The sequence below is a fragment of the Nymphaea colorata genome, chromosome 1, assembly GCF_008831285.2.
Source record: "Nymphaea colorata isolate Beijing-Zhang1983 chromosome 1, ASM883128v2, whole genome shotgun sequence".
In the NCBI taxonomy this organism is placed as follows: domain Eukaryota; kingdom Viridiplantae; phylum Streptophyta; class Magnoliopsida; order Nymphaeales; family Nymphaeaceae; genus Nymphaea; species Nymphaea colorata.
In genome coordinates, this window is record NC_045138.2 from 8,594,386 (window position 1) to 8,614,961 (window position 20,576).

Consider the following 20,576-nt stretch of genomic DNA (forward strand, 5'->3'; position numbering starts at 1 on the left):
CTAACTACTAATGCTATTTCCATTTTATGCAATACATTCCCCTCTTACAAGTTCGTGGCCATTACTCAGAGCCCAGAGAACACGCCAGAGTTATTATGGTTGGAATCCCTCCTTGGTATCAGCAGAAACTAGCTATACGAAGTTCCTTATGAGGGTCACGTGCCAAATAAAAAGCTTGGGCTTTTGTTTCAATGTTTTTGGAGTCTACCTACACAACCATCTTCTCACCCATAGGTTGTCGCTTAGACAGATTTTGGATGCAGTCAGCTTAAGCAATCTCCCTAGTTTGGTTATCGGTGACTTTAACGCTATACATGTGCCTGGCTCAAGATAGAACTGGGAGGCCGCTAGCCATGTGTCATGTGACGACTTCAATGCCTTACTCCACAATGGTGAGCTTCCCATTGTGGTAGACCATGTTGTGCTCACTCTTCGTGTTACGGTTCTGAAGAGGAGTCTATTTTATGTCGCCTTGACTAAGCATTAGTTTCCAACTCTTGGCGTCTTCAGCCCCAGCACCACCTTTTTTTGTCTGCACCCTTATAAGATCCACATCTGACCAATGTCCTATTATTTTCAATTGCATGGATAGCAACAATGGCAGTTTCGGTAAAGGTATGTTCAGATTTTTTAACTGTTGGCTGCTTCGCCCAGACTGTGAACAGATTTTTCGGGAGGCTTAAGTCTGATGATTTGCGTCATTAATAAATCGAACGAACCATATCAAGCTGACCAAATTGAATAAGCAGTGTTATGGTAACATTTCAACTAAGGTGAAGGACTTAAAATCAAAATTAGAATACATTCAACCCAGACAGCATTTTTAAGACTGTGAGGAAGCAGAACATGAATGCATGCTGAGGCAAGAATTGGAGACGGCCCTGAAGAAAGAAAAGGCATTTGGAGACAGAAAGCTAGGGTCACTTGGTTAAACATGGGTGACCAACATACCCATTTTTTCATGCCCAAGTGAATCGATGGAACCATAAACAGAGTATTTGAGCAATTCATGTCAATGGATTGTGGCAGAAAATCCAAAACAAGTCCATACTCTTTGCATGGATTGTTTCATGCAAGTCTACGGGAATCACGATTTAGCTGAGCCCCCTTCTATCCCTTATCAGAGGATCACAAGGTATCCCCTTTGAAAATGATTTCCTTAGCATGCCAGTTGACAAAGAGAAAATTTGCAAAGGTAATGCCCTAGGCCTGGTTTGGTTCGGAGCTGAATTCTTCACTTATTTTTGGCATATAGTGGGCTTTGGCATTTGCATGGCTGTTGGAGATTTTTTCAAAATAGGCCGTATTTTGAAGTCTACCAATAGATCTCACACATCTCTTATTTCGAAGATTCAAGTTGCAGTAAAACATCACTGATTTCAGGCCTGTTTCTCTCTACAATAAAATCATTTCTAGAATCATGGTCGACTGTATGAAACCTATTCTTGAGCAATTCATTAGCAAGGAGCAAGGGGCTTTCATCCCCAATCGTGTTATCTAGGACCACATTATTTACACCTTATGAGCTTGTGAATAGTCTACAGAACTAGGCCTGGGCATCCGGCCGGCTCGACCTGGTCAAAATAAAAAAAATATTTTTTTTAAATATAAAATAATTTTTTAAATATAAAATATATTTTTAATAATAAAATATGTATTATTAATCAAACAAAATAATATTAAAAATTTATCAATCGAAACCTGTCGGCCCGATGCCCATCTCTATACACAACCATTCCGGTAGCTCTCTCCTTCTCAACTTGGATCTTTCCAAGGCCTATGATAGAATCAGCTGGAGATCACTAAGGTATTCCCTCCTTTAGGTGTTGGAGAATTTTGGGTTTCTACAATTACGAAATGTGTTGAATCAGTTTCATTTGCTATGATTATCAATGGTAAAGACGGAAAGTTCTTTGAGGCTAAGCGTGGGTTGAGACAAGGAGACCCCTTATCAACATATCTTTTCATGAATGTGGTGGAGATGTATACTTCAGACATATTAGTGTTTCTAAGTTCAGAGGAGTCCCACAGATTCCGATATACTATGCTGATGATGCCATGTTCGTGTGCAAAGCTAAAAGAAAGACGGTCTCCCATTTCAAAGAAGTTTTGAACGACTTCGAGGCCAAAGGTAATCAACAAACAGAAGTCAGCTATCATAGCCTTCCATATTCACAATGACTATAGGAATGAATTCCAAGAGATTCTTGGCTGGAATAAAGGTGAGCTACCAATTAAATACATGGGCTTGCCCTTATTCTATGGTGGCATGCATCACTCTCTCTCCGTCCCTCTAGTAGCTAAAGTGGATCATAAGCTTGCTAGCTGGAAAGGCAAGCTCTCATCCTATGTTGGCCGCTACTGCCTCATTCGCCTTCTTGTGCCACACCAAGCTATTCACTGTTGGACAGTCGTTTTCTGACTTCCTGATGCCATTATTTCTAAGCTTGAATGCATGTGTAACAGTGAGGACCACAAACGTCTCCACTTGATCAACTGGAAAAGTCTCTGTTTTCCTCACAATAAATGGGGAGCTGGATTTTGCAACCTCAACTCTTTTATGAAGGCTCGATTAAAATATCTAGCTTTCAAAAAGCTTACTCAGTGTGGTAGATGGATGTCATTTATTAAGCAAAAAAATACCTTTCTAATGGTAGCTTGTGGACTTACAAACCTACCACTCGTGGTTCTGGAAAGGGAAATATTTATTGGGGTTGAAATGAAATATCACATTTAGTTGCATGGAACGTGGGCAATAAGAGAAAAAATCCAATTCTAGACAGATCAATGGAGATGGGGCTTGTTGCAATATCTTTTATCGGGAGAAGATATTCTCACCTGCACGCTGCTTTTGGGTGAGGCTTTGTTGTGATGAAGATGCAGCTTGCTGATTTTCTTTATCAGCACCTCCAATCCCCTTGGCTTCGACACATCATCTCTACTATCAGGCTGAATGAAAACCAGGACGCTCTAATGTGGCTGAATTCTGCTGACACTAAGGCTACGACCTGTAGGGATAATTGGGACACGATTTGACAGAAAAATCCTGTGGACAATACCAGCCAGGCGATCTGGGATAATCTAGCTCTCCCTCACACAAAATGGACCTCCTACCTAGCTCTGGAAGATTGATTCTTTACAAGTCAGAGGGTGAAACGCTTTGTGTTTCCACCTGACTAGTCATTGCTATCTATGCGCCAATAACTGTGACACTAGTTGCCATCTTTTCTCACAGTGCATCATTGCCAAGAAGTGTTGGGTCTTCGTTCTTGGACGAAAGTTCAATGTCTATATTCCTCAATGGCAGTCCCTGAAAGGGGCGATTACTTGGTGGTGGAAAAGAAACTTCAGGCTGAAATGGCTGACCAAAATCTGGCGCATGACTTTCCCTATAACCATCTGGCATTTATGGAAGATGAGGAACAATATAGCTCATTGTGAGGACGCCCACAGGAACATCGATGTTCCTCACTTGATCTGGAATGACCTAGAGCAATCAACCTGCCTGTTTTAATGTTTGCAGGAAGGAAATGACAGGGTGGCTTACTTCAGGTGTCAGACCAGACCCCTGGCCATTCTTTTGCAGACGCTGACTTTATGATCGAAGCTATGAATCTGGTTTCTGCAACGACGCATATTCTGGTCTTTACCATTCAGCGAGGAAGTGGGGAATTTCTGAAAGCAGCAGCAGCCTTGTACCCAATTAACAGCAGATGATTTCTCGAGATATATTTTGAATGAATTCCCTTTGACGTGGGAAATATCATTTTTGTTTGTGCTCCTATACAATGGAGGAAACAAATGGCAAGAATCATTGCCTTGATTGGTTCTGGCATAAGCGACCCTGTCTTCAGCAACTTTTGCAGACGAACATCTATTTTCCAATGCAACCCGTCAATGGATACAGTGAAAATTTTGGCTACTAAAGTTGACATTAATACTTGTGTTGTTTGGGATTGCTTCCCCTCTCAGGTGGATAATCCTTCCTCTCTCTAGGGGTTAGCATCTGTTTTGGTTTTTGTACATTCTTCCTACTGTCTATGTATCTTCATTTTCGCTTAATAAAGGATTTGGGGCCTTACTCCAAAATAACAGACATAAGAAATATTTTATATCAAGGGTGTTGTAGTTATTTCACCCTTTTGGCGTAGCTTGAGTTATTATAAGAAATGTTTGTATTATGAACGGACTAAAAGTCTAAAAGGTCAATATTATGCAAAGACTTTATTTTTTTCCATGTTTTGGTTTTATTTAAATTTTATGTGCATTTTCAGAGATTCTTGTTACTTGGTATGTGAAATAAACAAAACAGTTTGCAGTGAGACTCATTTGTGATTTCAGTCTGAGTTGTCCGTATCGTTTCTTGCTACATTATATTATGGAGAAAACTAGAGGTCCCAAATATCGTCTGATACGAGTCTGAATCGGGCCGAATGGCCTGTATTACTGATGCTTTCGAAATAACATTAAAATATTATTTTTAATTAATAATATAAAATTATTTAAAATCATTATTTTGGGGAAATACGCAATGTCATTTAGAAGAAAACATATAACAATGGAAACAGAAATTGACAACATTGCCCTCAACAGCATAAACCCTTGATTCGAAGGCATATGCTTTGTGCGGGGGTTTAGAACCAATCCTCTTTGTCTAAAATCTGGCCTTCTCTATCAACTTTCATTTGAGATAAAAAAAAAAAAAAAACTGATCAAATAACGTACGGCTACGAGGGCCACAACCATATATATTCACAGTGAATTTATATATCAACCTATTATTGAATACAAAATGCATACCGGTATCCACACATATTAAATTACAAAAGCTTTTAAAATAACAATTACACCCAACCCAATTGATTACAATTGCTATTCTATCCTCAAATAGCACACGGTATACAAATTAATAATGCATTATACAATTAAACTGCCTTGACCCTAAAAAAGTAAGGGAAAATGAAAAGCTTTGGTTCTCGTTTGGGTGGATCACGATGTTCACCCAGAGCTTACGATCATTTATTTTATTTACCATTTAATGGCTTCTTAATTTTTTCTAGAAAAATCACTTCTTATTGGGTCAAATTATAAGTCTAGGCAAAAGTAGAGAATATTATTAATTTCAAAGGACAATAAAATCTAATAGATCATATCTACTAAATGCAGAATTAAAAATTTGGTCGAACTTGTCACAGTTAATTAGATAAGTATGTTCGTCTGGTAGCTCCCAATTTAGTAGCAATTCGATTTGATCATTTTGGAGATGGCGTCTGGGGGGCAAGGTAGGTGTTCGGACCCAAACACCCACCTGCATGCTGTACTTTGTATTTTTTGAGCATTTTTGAAGATGGAAGGGTACTTCAGTCATTTAAAAAAAATTCTCTTTCGATTTTTTGTCTTTTTCAAACACAAAAAAGAAAAAAAAACCTTTAGTAATTTAAGTTAGTTTTGACAAAAACAAGCTGAGGTTTGGTGGTATAACAAAAGGCACAGTTAAATAGAGATACCTTCCGTTTAAGAGCCACTTTGTTTTATAATCTAGGCATGAAGTTAACCCAAAGAAATCAGAACTCTAGTGTGCTTTGGTTGTTCCATTAAAACTTAACCATATGTTTATAAAATCTTCAACTTTTGTAATAAATTGAGTGAAAAGTATGAAATCAAGTTTTCACCGAAGCTTTTGTATGTCAAGCTGTGGGATGGCCCATTTGCACCCCACTGATAAAATATATCTCTTGAAATTAAGATGGCCCTTGTGTTTTTAAATGCAATTATATAAGCATGATTGTTGAAAACACTAAAGTAATATGTCATGTTGTTGCGGCCTAATAAATACTGTGTTTACCATGAGGAATGGGGAAAACCATGTGTTTGTCTTCCAAGTTTTTTTTTTAACAGACTAAACTCTTAGATATATTGCAGTAATCAAACATGTTTAATGAGAAGACTAAGGGCGCGTTTGGATGCATGCGCAAAAACTCATTTTGTCTGTTTGGGTGGCATGAAAACAGCGTTTTTCAGAAACCTTGTTTTTATAAGACACTAAAAAAACTACCTCCTTAGGTTTTTCACCTAAAACCAATTTTGCTTCCAATCCAAACATAAAAACGATGTTTTTCAAAAAATCATTTTTAGAAAACCAGCTTTTTGAAAAATCATTTTTTTTCAATGTATCGTCCAAACGTTACCTAAAGGGGCATTGGATGACACTCAAAAATCATGTTTTAGAGACAACCTAGTTTTATGTTTAGAACAATGTTTTTGGAGTGTTTGAGTGTTATCAAAACTGGTAGGAAAACTCATTTTTGAAAAACCCAAGTTTTGTAAAAGGGAATGAAAAACTTGAACATACTAGGCAGTGGCAGAGACAGAAAAAAATTATGGAGGCGCACTTGTTCACAGATTTTCATGTTTGAAGGGACACTCATGTGTATAAATGAGCAAATAATTGAGGAATATTAATGTGAAAATAAAGAAACATTGAGAGGTTTGTGTGGCAGTTGCCCACACCAACCCACATGTAGCTCTGCCACTAGAAATGGGTTCTTTATATATAAAAAAAAAAGGAATTTTGAGTGTCTTATCCAAATAAACAAAATATGTTTTCAAAACTCATTAAAAGAACTTGGTTTTCATTGGATGACACCCTCAAAAGCCCAGTTTTTTTAAAACTTGGTTTAGTGAAAACCAAGTTTTCTAAATCGTTTCTAAAAATTAAATAGTTTTTTTTTTGTTTAATTGGGTAGCACATATAAAACACAGTTTCTTGTGAATAACTTGGAGGAGGCCATGCCATTCACTACTTTCGTAAAACCAAGTTCTGTAAAAAATTGGTTTTGGTCCAACCCAATGAAGCAACTAAACACACACAAAACTTAATTTTGGAGGCAAAACCATATTTTGCCTCAAAACTGGATAGGTTTTCCAAGCAAAATATAGTTTTGCCTCTAAGACCAGGTTTTTTGAATTTTTGGGTGCTATCGAAATTGGGTTTGAAGAAAACCCAGCTTTGATAAGACCATGTTTTGTAAAAGGGAATAAAAAACCTCAATCTCATCAAGTTATTTATAAAAATTAGATTTTGGGGGTGCTATCCAAAACAAACTATGTTCTCAAAACTCAATAAAAATTTTGATTTTCACAAAACTAGGTTAAAATGCCCCTTATGGAGCATTTAGATGACATCCCAATTGTTTACGTGCAATATTTGCATATTGCATATAGATAGTAAAAATTAGAAAAGAAAAATATGTAACTGGCCTCTGAATAGTTATGTGGGATAGACTCGAGAGATGGGATCCAACTTATCAGTACGAGATCTGACCATTCTTTGTGTCTTTATCAGGGACAATCATTCCAAAGACTAGACTTTGTGATATAATGTCTAGACATTGAATGTTGTCCAAATCCTATATATATTAAAACAAATATCCCTAATTTTTTAAAAGATTTGATTCAAAATCTAAGTGGATAATAAGATATTAGGGTTTATGAACTGAAAAAAAAATTAAAGAGATCCACACATGCTGACCTAGGGTAATATGATGCATGCACCTAGATTACACCTGACCAGGATATGGTTTCTAGGGTTAAGGGTTCAAGTCATGGCACTGGAGATCTAATTTAATTCAAATATTTACTTCAGTCAAAGATCCAATATTAAGATTCATGATCTAGTATTCATATATGAGTTCACATAATCCAATATTGATCCAGTGTTAACGTGCAATGTCATAATCCAAATGAAATATCCAACTCTATATTGGAATCCAAGATCCAGGCTCTACACGGTTGTCTAGGGTTAAGATCCAAATTATCATAACATAAGATCCACCATGGTTCATGATCCAAATTTTAGATCCAATATAGTTTTAGTTCTAAGATCCAAATTCACATTCATGATACAAATCTTGATCCAATTCTGATGTAGGCATCAGAGATCCAGTTCTAAAGCCCAATGTCATAATCCAAATGAGATATCCAACTCTATATTGGAATCCAAGATGCAGGCTCTAGGGTTGTCTATGGTTAAGATCCAAATTATCATAACATAAGATGCACCATGGTTCATGATCCAAATTTTAGATCCAATATAGTTTAGATCTAAGATCCAAATTCATATTCATGATCCAATTCATTGTATCATAAGATCCTCATTCAAATTTAAGATCGAAACTACCCTAAAGCTTTCACTTCTTGTGGGTTTGTATGATTGAATCTAATTAAGGCTTTTAGGATACCTAGGGCTCAGAGTCGACAAAAATTAGGGTTTTCAAGTAGTGGGCTTCAATGTCTGGCTTAACTAGACATTGAAGTATGTCCATGAAGGTCAATCAAGGTCCCAGTTCTAGGGTTTTGGAGACTGAGTAGAGGGTTCTAAGGCCAATTTAAGCAAAGCCTTGAAAAGACACAAGCATAGGTCCAACCTAGGCTAGACCATGATCATGTATGAATCTAGAGTTTCAAAGACTTGTTTGACAAAAAACTTGCTTTCGAAATCCACCATAAAATGAAAACTATGATTTATAAAGAAGTGCGTTCAATTAGGGTTTTAATATGCCAGTACTATTGTTGCAAGGCGTGGTACTAGTCCCATTTGACCCAGTTTCTAGACAAACCATGGTGTGTGCTGAATGTGGATCATGGTGCTCATTTGAAACCATGTGCAGATGCATGCATAGATCTAAGCAATTACATGAAAATGGAAATAACATGCTTTTATGCAGAGAAACAATATAGAGCTGAAATTAAAGAACTGAAATGAAAAAGAGGAAAAGAGAGGGAGGCATAGCTGACCTCCACACCTTAGCCTAGAGACATAAAATTAAATATACTTAGGAAAGCAGAAAATATATTGCACGGATAAAAAAGCAAACTTCCATATGCAGAGAACTAAAAGCAATGATATTTGAACATTTTATGCTCGATTCTCAATGCAAACAAGATGATATGATGTTCTATGAAGAGTTTTGAAAGTAGCTCGTTCTGTTTCTATGGCGTCAGAATCCATATAATATATGACATATAAAGCATATATATTTGGTGCAAACCCACGGTGTCTAGATTCAATGCAACTAAAGCTTGGATCAAGGTCAGTTCTGAGATTTAGAGCATGACGTGGATCTAGTGATTGTTATAGAAAGCATATCTCAGATATGACACTTGATTTGGATCCAAGAACTGAATTCAGGGACTTCAATATGAGAAAATTTAGCTTATAGATCTGGATTTGATGTCAAGATCTGAAAATGAAGACAGAGAAATTGTGCATGCTCTTGCCAGGCTTAGTTTGGGCTAGGTAGGCTCATACATAATGAGTTCACAGGTCAAGTTCTATGTTAAGTCTAGATTTAGTTAGATGCAGCTTCCACTGGCTTGGCTCAAGTCTGGCTCTAACTAGGTCCAACTCGAAGTTCAGTTCTATCAGCCTAGGTTTAACTTCACATGGGCTCAGTAGTCCCTAAGCTCATGCATGACCCTAAATTAGGTGTCTGTCGCATTAACTTACGTTTATATAGAAGTAATGCATACATCGAGAAGGACAAATTTACCTCTTGCATGAAAACCAGGTTTTGCGACTTGGGTGGGCTGACTGCACCCCACCGTGGGTCAGCTCAAGTTGTAGTTGTGCGCCAACTTTCAATTCAAAATTCCTCCATTTATCCCTCCAAAATTACAAATTTCTAAATTGACTGGACTGTAAATGACTATATGCAGACACCATGAATGGAAATATTGAGAAATAAGATTTAGGGCATGCCATTTCCATCTGAACTCTGAAATACTCTAGTAAAATATATCTGATCTCTTATCAATGAAGAAAGTAAAACTTGATGCCACATTGATCAAAATTGAGCTCACAAGATGAGTTGTGTGCTAAGTGAGATGTCTAGAATTAGACAACCATTAGTGAATAAAAATCTAATTGAGCTCAATCTAAAGAAAATGAACTCGATACTTAGATCCAACACTGAAGAATATGATCCTAGGTCAATATGAGTTGACTAGTTTTGATCAAGCCCAAACTAAGGTTAGATCCTACCAAGTAGGTGAGAGAGTGACAGAGTGTAATCAGACAGTTTAGTTTAAAATGGAAATTTGGATCTTGGAATTGAAAGTAACTTCTGTTTAAATTATGTTGCATGGGAGGTGACCTTAACTTGATTTCAATCAGGTTTGACAATGTCATGGTGATCTACAATTGACAGGTGATTTGGTTCAATGAGATGCCTTGTGTTGGAATGAGATGGTTTGAACTAAGTAAAAGTTGACAGGTTGACTCTGATGACCCTTAAAGACTTGTAAAGGTGAGAGTTAGCCCAATTGAGTAGGTTTGGGCTATTATCAAAGTTCATGTGGTTTTCTAAAGTTTAGGCATAGAGTGGACATTTGCTAAGGTGACAACAACCTATTAGTTTCCTAGACATTAGGTGCTTGATGCTTAGATGAGATAAATGGGGAATTGGTTCAGGATTAACGGCTTTCCAATCTGAAATACTTTTAAAAACTAGGTCAAAATTAACATGAAGGGGTAAAATGGTAATTTAGCTAATATAAAAAATTTGGAGCGTTTGCACAAGCTTTGGTCTAAATCAAGTTTTTGGAGTATTTGGGTAAAGGAAAACTTATATTTGACAAAAAGACTTGGTTTTATAAAAGGGAGTAAAAAACCCAATGCTCTTAGGTTATCCAGAGTAGCCAGGTTTTGGGTGTCACCCAAATAAACAAAATTTTCAAATCTCACCAAAAACTTGGTTTTACAAAACCAAGTTTTCATGAACTGGTTTATATTTTCCATGTGCCCCCCTAACGTGTTGCTAAATTTGGAAGACCATAAGCCACTAATTTTTGCCCCTTAAAAGACCACCCATTATAATTGAAAAAATTTCTTGCCAATTTGTTGAACTGGTTATTTTAGGCAAATATGCACATCTAATATTTTAAGAGGGATCTAATAAGGTAATGCTAAGAAGACCTAAACAAAAAAGGTAAGACAAGTTTAGCTCGATGATTGTGTGTCTATACGTGCATGCACGTGCCCAATGTTCGTCCAGTAGCAGTAGCAATATCCTTGCTTGTTATAATATTAACCAAAGAAAAAATAAGGGGCAGCCTTCAAATTTAGAGAAATTTATGAATAGGACCTCAAATTTTGATATATTTATAAACAACCAGCTAACATTTGAGAAACTACAAATAACTGCTTAACCTATACCACGACTTGCAGACACATGCTTTATAAATGAAGTCGTTAAAGTATATAGAGTGTGACCATTTTCCCCCTGATAAGAAAAAAGTTCCTTCAAAGAAAAGAGTCATTTGAAATTTACATATCCCCTGCTGGTCTAATTGTTGGTATAAGAAGGCAAGAGAGGGTAGTGAAAATTTATAAAGGTGCTTTATGAACTTTCATTTTCTTAAAATTAATGATCTATATTAAGAGTAAGTTCTTGATTTTAGTTTACATGTTCGGGAAGCAGAAAACTCTCACGTCTCACGTTTTTAATGGAGTTAGTCGGTAGTCAGTTTTTGTTTCGAATTTCCAGAACATCAAGTTATAATGTATGAGGTGCCACCTGAAAGTACTAAAAGCATTCCTGAACCTTAACATATAAAGGAAGGGAAGGGAAGTGAGGTGACTTCTGTCTAAACGGTGAGATTTCCTTCGTTTTTATTAAATACATTGAAAAAAAAGTTCATTTATGAAGTACGTCGGTGAATTATTTTGTGAATTTAAGTTGTTTGTAATTTTCAACATAATAAGTGCTTATTTGTAAATACATTAAACCTAGAGCATTGATCTACAAAATGAGTAATTTCTCTAACATGTGGAGTGGTAGGGACCGATACACCCTATGATTGACCATAAGAGGTGCTCGAGGGTTTTCCGTTTTATATTCGAGTGCATTTTCGGCCTTTGAATAAACCTTTTCTCCTTCCATTTTTGCCCTTCAACACTTCACTTCCTAAAATATTTTAGGAAAAAATTGAGAAGATATTTAAGATACTTTCATTTGGATTGGCTGATACACGCTCTAACAAGATCAACACGACATTATACGTTTTATTATTTTAAACTTATAAAAGAAGGTAAAGCATTTTTAATTATTTTAAAATTTAAAAATAAAAAAAGAAAGACAACATAGGCTGTTATTGATGCGGGACAAACATCAATATCTACACCATTTCTATAATTTAAGAAGAGAGAGAAAGGGGGTGCTTTGACGGCAAACTTGTGGTACAAGTATCTATTTTTATTAGATTTTTTCAATGTACAGATGAAAGAAAAATAGGAGCCGTCGATTTGTCAAGATCTAAGGGCCCAAATAAATTCCTGAATTGCAAGGAAGAAAGAGCAGTAGAAAGGCAGATGAAAAAGTAATAAGGCGACCTCGTCTCAAATTAATGACCGTCATCACTTTTATAATAATTGATGAAGGGAAGGGAAGAACTACAAAATGGGAGGCGAAAAGAAGGTCGGAAAATCTCCCTTTTTCCATTTCATGTCTCCACGTTGAATCAGGAAAGACAGAGAGACCGCCCTTTCTCTCCCGTTTGCTAGGAAACTTCGAAGTTTTCTAGCTGCTGTGTGGAGAGAGAGAGAGAGTTGCGTCCAGGATGCTGGGAACGACCGGGTATGCAGCCCTCTCTCTCTCCATTTTGTTCTACCTTCTCCAAACACCAATTTGGTGACCATGGTCGTGCTCGGATATCCCTGAAGAAGAAAGGCATGCTCCCTCTCTCTCTCTGGTTTGTGGGTATAATTAGTTATTGCCAATCTCTCATTTCAGCTACAATTTTGATTTCTTTCTAGTTCTCTTGGTGCTGTGTGTGGAGGAGAGCATGCTATTGCAAATCGGATGTTTTTTCTGCTGTTTTTGGATATTATGGTGGGGTTCAGCAGGGGAACTTGTGGTAGAAAGGAAAAGGAGAAAGCAGGGAATGGGTGGTGATTTTTTGGGGTTATTTTGTTGTTGGCCTAGAACGATGGCACTCTGTGTCGTTATTCCAGTCGGGTTCAGCTTCAGATTCTCTATTGATTCTTGTGTATCTTTTCTAGCTCCTAGCTCAGCAGCTGATATTTGGTTGCCCGATTCTCGGTTCTGTGATTCCATGTTGAACGTGAGTCCTCGTGAACGGTATGCCTCAACTCGCATCGGAGACGAACGAGGCGGAAATATATAGTTCTTTCACCGGTTTCTCTTGGTTCTGATGGAAATTGTTAAACCAATTGGAGTAGATACTAATGTTTTGTAGTTGGCGGTAATAGGGAGACTAGCTTTGTGCAATGATGCGTTGTTGGAAGTCAAGAATCTGACAGCCTTTAAATAGAGCATCTCCAAACTTTTAGTGGCGTTTTTTGTGCTTTCAAGTGAGGTCCTTGTTTGTTCGAAAGTGATTTTGGCCCTGTGTTAGTGGTTTGCGGTTCTTCATTGTCTTACGCCCTTTGTATACTCTAATAATTGATGGTTGTTGCTGGTCTGCACCACCAAGTTCAATTTTTTAATGTTTTAATTTCTTTTTATCCTGATGCCTGCCAAATACTGCTGCTCAAATTGAATGAGTCGATATTTAGGTGTCTCATAAACTTAATGCATTGCTACTGAGTATGTAAAGCAAGGTATAGGTACACACTAAACGTATAATGTTTCCTATGCTGTGTAATAATTGCCCTACTAGTAATATTGTACATCTACACAAGTGTAACCCATTTGCATGCCCGCAGACACACATATATGCGATCAAAGACACGTGCAAAACCTGAATAATGACTTACAGTGCATACTGCTCCTCAAATATATCAAGAAAAAATATACAGTGCCCTGCTTATGAAAGCATACTCTGCATATGCAAATGCTCCGGGCCAGAAGCACCAAGACTGACACTACTGCAGTATGGTTTGAGATATGCTGATGTTATAATATATGAAGTATATTTCATTTCAGCAACACTTACTAGGCTAGAGTCACTATAAAAATTGCTGTTAATTTTTTTTTTCTGCATGGTGATATATTTCAGGCTTTAAGCTGATATTTTAGTCAAATTAATGAATCCTATCTCTGGTATTTTAACCTCTATTTATTGAGCATAGAGACTTTCCCTTCACTATTTCACATAAGATGGAGGTAGAAGTTAGAACTACTAATGAAATTTCAAACTTATCATAAACAAAGTCAAGGAAAGAGTAAGGGCTACAAGAAAATCAGACTTTAAGGGTGCAGAAGTCCTGGAGGAAAGATGGTGTCAGGGAGAACCTTTTGTCATAGGAATGCTTAGCTTCGTCTATTTGGAGGGAAAGCAATCCACCATTTAGAATCATGTTATGCTTTGGGCTGAAGGGAACATATGCTGCTGGGTACAGTTTCTTGATGTAAATCAAAACGATTTCATAGCAGTGGATTTTAGGTAATCCAAAAGAAATGTTTGATGCATAAAAGAATTTTGTTTAACTGCTTCCGTCTTCCAAAAAACCAAGATAAATTTCCAAGGAATTTTCAGGTTACTTCCTTGAATCGTAGAGTGCTGTTTTTGTAGCGTCTCATTCTTATACCTGCAGCGAGGGCTTTAAGTCCAGTGGTCATCTGCACGAATTCTTGAAAGATGGCAGTTTACCTTTTGTTAAGTTCCTGTCAGTTGATTCCCCAAACCTTCATTCAGATCTCATAAAGAAGTGGAGTTGTTGGGCATCCTTCAAATGCTGATAGTTACTTGAGTGAGAATTTGATATTGTAGGTTGAACTATGAAGATAAAAAAAGGGTATGAGATTATTTATTGGTTCACTTGTTTGGCAACTCATTGTTGCTCACAAATTTCCTACAAAAACTATTTTTTGCAGATGATGCTAAGACCAAAACAGGTTGTCCCCATTTGCAAGTGTGCAAGGTCTTTTATTCTTGCTGGTTCAAGAAGTAACAACCAGGATGGTAGTGCATCTAGTTGTTCTGATGAGGAGAAGTGCACCTCAGAAAAGCATTCTAAGAAATCACATGCTTATTTTTCAAGAGACTTTTCCACCTTGATATCTTCCACTAAAGGAGCATCTCCAACAAGGCCACGTGTTGTTTCTGGTAATGGAACAGCCAAAAGAGATGCCCATCCAGCTCCTTTGCCTCACGTTGACCTTGTTTCGGGTTCAGAACTGGACAAAAGTCTTGTTTCACATGGCAAGGCACAAGATTATGGGCAAGATGAGAGTCATTCTCAGACGTTATTCACTGAGCAGATCATCAAGGCAGGTGTTGCAACTGTGGGCTTTATCTCAGACATAGTGCAGTACTTTCCCACTTCAAATATAAATGCTTTAAATGTCATACCTCAGAATTTCATGGTTGACCCAGGGAAGTCCAGTGGAAAATTGTCAAAGAGCAAGACTACAAAAATAACTAATCCTACTCAAGGGCACGACAAGTCATCTATTGATAAGGGGCCAAAAACTACTGTTTATGCTCATCATGATTGCAGTCAGCCTGCAAAACCGCATTCCAGAAAGGGAGCACAAAATCTTGAAGCCAATTCTGCCAAAGCGCATTCTGAGATCCCTGGTCCATCGTCCTCATATCCTCAATATCTTGAAGCCAATTCTGCCAAAGCGCATTCTGAGATCCCTGGTCCATCGTCCTCATGTCCTCAATATGAGCGTAAATGTATACCACAGGGATCAAAATCTTACCTTGATAGGAGACAGGGCAATCCGAAATTTTTCAGTGGGAAAGAGAAGATACCTCAAAAAAGAGAAACAGGAAAACTTCAAGGTACTGCATCTGTTGATAACTTTTGCAGAAACCCCTTGGCTTCAAAGAGCACAAGTATGGGGCCAGCCTCTTGGGCCAGGCAGGGAAGTTTTCCAAATGATGCAGCGAAAGGAGCTGAAGGTACTGTCTACAACACACTGAGACATCTCAAATGGTGGGGACGTGCAGCAGAATCTTCTCTTAGGAACCTGAATTGCAACATGAATGCCTACCAAGCAAATCAACTATTGAAGTTGCTGAAAAACCATTCAGTGGCTCTTGGCTTTTTCTATTGGTTGAAACGTCAGCCAGGTTATAAGCATGACAGCCACTGCTACACCACAATGATTGGCATTCTGGGAAATGCTCAGCAATTTGCAATGATAACTAGGTTGCTTGATGAGATGGTGAGAGATGGGTGTCAACCAAACGTGGTCACGTATAATCGTCTGATTCACAGTTATGGGAGAGCTAGTCTTCTCCCTGAGGCTGTCAACCTCTTCTACAAGATGCAGAAGGCTGGTTGTGAGCCTGACAGGGTCACATACTGCACCCTCATTGACATCCATGCAAAATCTGGCCTTTTTGATGTTGCAATGGATATGTACCACAGGATGCTTGAAGTGGGCCTCACACCAGATACATTTACATATGGCGTGATCATCAACTGCCTTGGAAAAGCTGGCCATCTGGCCCCTGCGTATAGGCTCTTCTGTGAGATGGTTGCAAGTGGATGTGTACCTAATATAATTACTTATAATATCATGATAACCCTGCATGCAAAGGCAAGAAATTTCTCTACTGCATTGAAACTTTACCAAGATATGCAAAATGCCGGTTTCCATCCTGATAACGTGACATACAATATCATTATGGAGGTGCTTGGTCATTGTGGGCATCTGGACCAAGCTGAAGCAGTTTTTGAACAGATGAAGAGGCAGAATTTGGTCCCAGATGAGCCGGTTTATGGTCTTCTAATTGATCTGTGGGGCAAGGCGGGGAATATTTTGAAGGCTCAGAGATGGTATCAGTCTATGCTGGATGCTGGCTTGAAGCCAAATGTCCCAACATGCAACTCTTTGCTAAGCGCATTTCTTAGACTCCACTTGTTTGCCGATGCGTACAAGGTGCTGCAGTCGATGATGAGCTTAGGACTTAATCCTTCGTCGCAAACTTATACTTTGTTGCTTAGCTGCTGCACTGCAGACACATCATCACGTGAGGTTATGTTCTCCTGCCATGAGCTTATGTCAGTGACTGGTCATCCTGCACATTCTTTCTTGTCTACCATGCCATCAGCTGGGCCTGATGGCCAAAATGTGCGCGACCATGCAACCAAGTTTTTGGATTTGATGCATAAAGAGGACAGAGAGAGCAAGAGGGGTCTTGTGGATGCTGTTATAGACTTCCTCCATAAGTTTGATCTTAAGGAGGAGGCTGGTTCTGTTTGGGATGTTGCATCACTCAATGTCTATCCTCATGCAGTGACAGAGAAGCAGCAGTCTTATTGGCTCATCAATTTGCACTTTATGTCCAATGGGACTGCGGTTGTGGCTGTGTCAAGAACTTTGGCCTGGTTCAGAAAGCAGATGCTTGCATCTGGTGGTCTGTCACCTGACCGCATTGACATTGTTACTGGCTGGGGAAGGCGCAGCAGGGTCACTGGAACGTCTCTTGTGAGGCAGTCTGTGTATGATCTACTTCAAATATTTGGATTTCCTTTTGTTACTGAAAATGGTAATTGCGGCTGTTTTGTAGGGTATGGAGAGCCTCTCAACAATTGGTTGCATAATTCTTATGTGGAACGGATGCACCTTATATAAGCTTATTTATTAGGCAGCCTTTTTTTGATGAACTGTATTTGCTGGTGTGGCTTCTCTTGCATATAAAACATTTGCAGTCTAAAATCCGTTCTGTTTATTGAGTACTAACTTGGGGATTGCAGTGTTTGTCAAGGCTATAAAAGTTAATATTGTTGTCACAGGTTGGAGACAAGCCCAAGAGGCCTATGCCGTATGCAGCTTCTCTGTAGCGGTTGAAACTATGTGCAAATATCTCTCTCTCGCTCTCTCTCTCTGTCTTGCACACACACACAAAAGCACGCCTCTGCGGGGACATACACTCACACATATAGTTGCTTGCTGAAGCTTTGGAAACATAGTTATGGAACCTTCTTAAACTTTGAAGCTGCCTTCACAAGCGTAGCATCATTCTCAACCATGTCGCATCGACACAGGCTCTTGGGTAGCCTCAGCAACACAGGTGGGGAAGCAGGTGTAGACAGCAACCAACAAGTCGCAGACATGTTCAGCAATTATTATATATATATATATATATATATATATAAGTAAATATCAGTCCTACTTTAGACTCAATAAACCAGGGAAAGAGTTTCCCTTCTTAACTTGCCCACAGAAGGTGGCTCTCTCTGGCAATCTTATCTAACTGAAGCTGGTTCTCTCTCTCTCTCTTTCTTTCTCTCTTTTTATGAAAAGGTGCAGGAGTTTCCACAACTGCTGTTCCTTTTAGTAGAATGAAATTGAAAACTTGATGTTTATGATGCATATTTTGCTATCGTGGTTGTTTTATTTGTTTATGAATTGTAATTTGTGAATGTATGTCTTGTCTGCTTAAAATTTATTATATATGTATATATATATGTATGACTCTCTAGATAGGATTTGAGTCTCAATAATAAACTTTCAGAACACACGCACACATATGCATCCAAGAGTTTGAAAATGCTTTGCTAACCACGCTCATGTGAGATAGCTTTCCGATTATGTTACTTGTTTTGGTGACTGACTTGAAGGATGCTTAGGTTCGGCTAATGACCATTAGACTGAGTTGAAGAAAGAGTATGCGTATGGACAGTGGACTCCAATCTTCAAGTTTGCTAGGCTGCTAGCTTTTACCAAATGTCTGTAGTGCTAAGACCTTGGAAGACTAATTTATTAGAGTTCGTAGTCCATAGTTATGAGGAAACTTGCTTTTCCTTTTGAAAAATAATTTCTAATTTGCATATTGCTTCACATGCCTCTTGGAAACGCATCACCTATTTCAATGTGTATTTTTTCAAACCATGTGGCTTCCTCTTGCTGCATGTTTCACTTGTAGCTTCATGTATTTTAAATGTTATTACATAATGTGTGTGTGTGTGTGTGTGTGTGTGTAATTTAAAAAGAGAGAGAGAGAGAGATAGTTTCACAAAGAACTGTTGCTTGTGAAACCTTTCACCACTGCACATGCTCGTGGAGTCGCTCTTAAAAGTGTATGACATCATAAGCTGTCCTCTTAAGTGTATATGGCATCGTAAGCTGTTGTTCTAATGACACCCATTCATCACCATGATGGATGATGCCGGTGTTAAATAACTCCTTGCTTGGTGGTTTGGCATATGACTGTTCTTTGTTAGGGGGTTAAAATATAATGTAACAAAATATATAAAATTTATAATTCTTAAAATAAAATTAACACTAATATTGAAATGTGATTCTCACAGTGGAAAAGGTGATTAAACTGAAATTAATCAATTTGATTGATAGTTTACGAAGTAGTATATGTGAAGTTTTCTTTTCACACAGATAAATAGAAATTAGTATTTTAATAACTTTGATAGAATCATCAACAGTGGCGGAGCTTGTGTAAACAATCTCTCAAAATTTCTTTCTTGTTAAATGGGCATCTTTAAACATTAATTAGAAAGAAAGCTTGGGATGCCGTCCAGATGGGTCCTGGGTCCCTCCTTCATTTGTTTGCCACCATTGTATAAACAGGTGTATTTTGGAAGAACCTCAATTTAAACAAACTGAAGTTGCATTTGATAGCCTCGGATCTTAGATCCGAAACTAAATTAAAAGACGTGCTTTAGAAGTTCCTCAATTTAAACAAACTCATGACCTTTGGATTTCAAATTCATGTTTCATGTTAAAAATCATAGGTTTAAGGGTGGATTGAAGGGAGAGGAGGGTCGGACCTTAAATCCATGGATTTGGGGTCCTACACATCAGATGTCAAATCACCTCAAACACAACCGCATGACCTCAAAAAAATGGATTTGAAATCTATGCTACATGTTAAAACCATGCACTTAAGGTTGGATAGGAGAGGGAAGGGGTCCAATCTTAAATCCATGGAGATCTCAAATCAACGCAGATATCAGAAACCCAAGAGTAAATTCATCAAGTCCAGTAGAGTTCTATGTATAATTCCTCAAAAGAAGCATTAATAACTCAACTCACAAAATATTACCACATGTTAACAACTTAAAAAACAAAACCACAGTTATCACTTGTTCATTTGGAAAACTTGTTTGATATTTAAGAATTTGTGAGGCATAGCCCCCAAAATGAGCACTGGGTTTTCAATCAACCTATTAAAAGAAAAAGAAACAAAGGGCTGACAGCCACATGGCATGCACTTTGAAGATAAAGAAAATTGATTTGTTGAAGGATGCGTGTGTGGTTTTGGCGAAGACACGGCGACAGAAGTCAAGGGAATTAAAGAGAGAGGGGAAATGTGGATTGATCGTCCACCAAAAGTTGACTTAATTTGTCCACATTAACGATGGATTGTAGCTGACCAATTTGTCAAATATTTACAACCAACCGTATCCAAGACCGTTCACACTAAGGCCTCCCCACCACCGGAAAAAAAAAAAAAAAGCTGATGAAAAGTCGTCGGAGTTCACTAAGATTGTCCGCCATGAGCTGGGACTGTCAACTACTTACATGTTTTTCTATATAAAATGTTAAATACCGAAGTTTATTATTTTTTGAATTGTAAAATATTAAAAACATTACTAAATATGCGTAAATGCTCATATTATATATTTTATTCATCTA

At 37.9% G+C, this 20,576-nt stretch overlaps 1 protein-coding gene across 3 annotated transcripts; it reads left to right on the forward strand.

Moving 5' to 3' along the window:
- Positions 1-12,430: 12,430 nt before the first annotated feature.
- On the forward strand, positions 12,431-17,713 carry LOC116257552 (pentatricopeptide repeat-containing protein At1g74750-like). Of its 3 annotated transcripts, none has more exons than XM_031634426.2 (2): positions 12,431-12,750; positions 14,838-17,713. In XM_031634426.2, exon 2 carries the CDS (start codon positions 14,838-14,840, stop codon positions 17,553-17,555), a length of 2,718 nt encoding a protein of 905 aa, XP_031490286.1. In that variant the 5' UTR covers positions 12,431-12,750; the 3' UTR covers positions 17,556-17,713. The 3 variants fall into 3 exon arrangements, with proteins under 3 accessions (XP_031490286.1, XP_031490279.1, XP_031490294.1); XM_031634419.2 differs by having other exon boundaries at positions 12,431-12,728; XM_031634434.2 differs by lacking the exon at positions 12,431-12,750 and adding an exon at positions 14,659-14,758.
- The last annotated feature ends 2,863 nt before the right edge of the window (positions 17,714-20,576 follow it).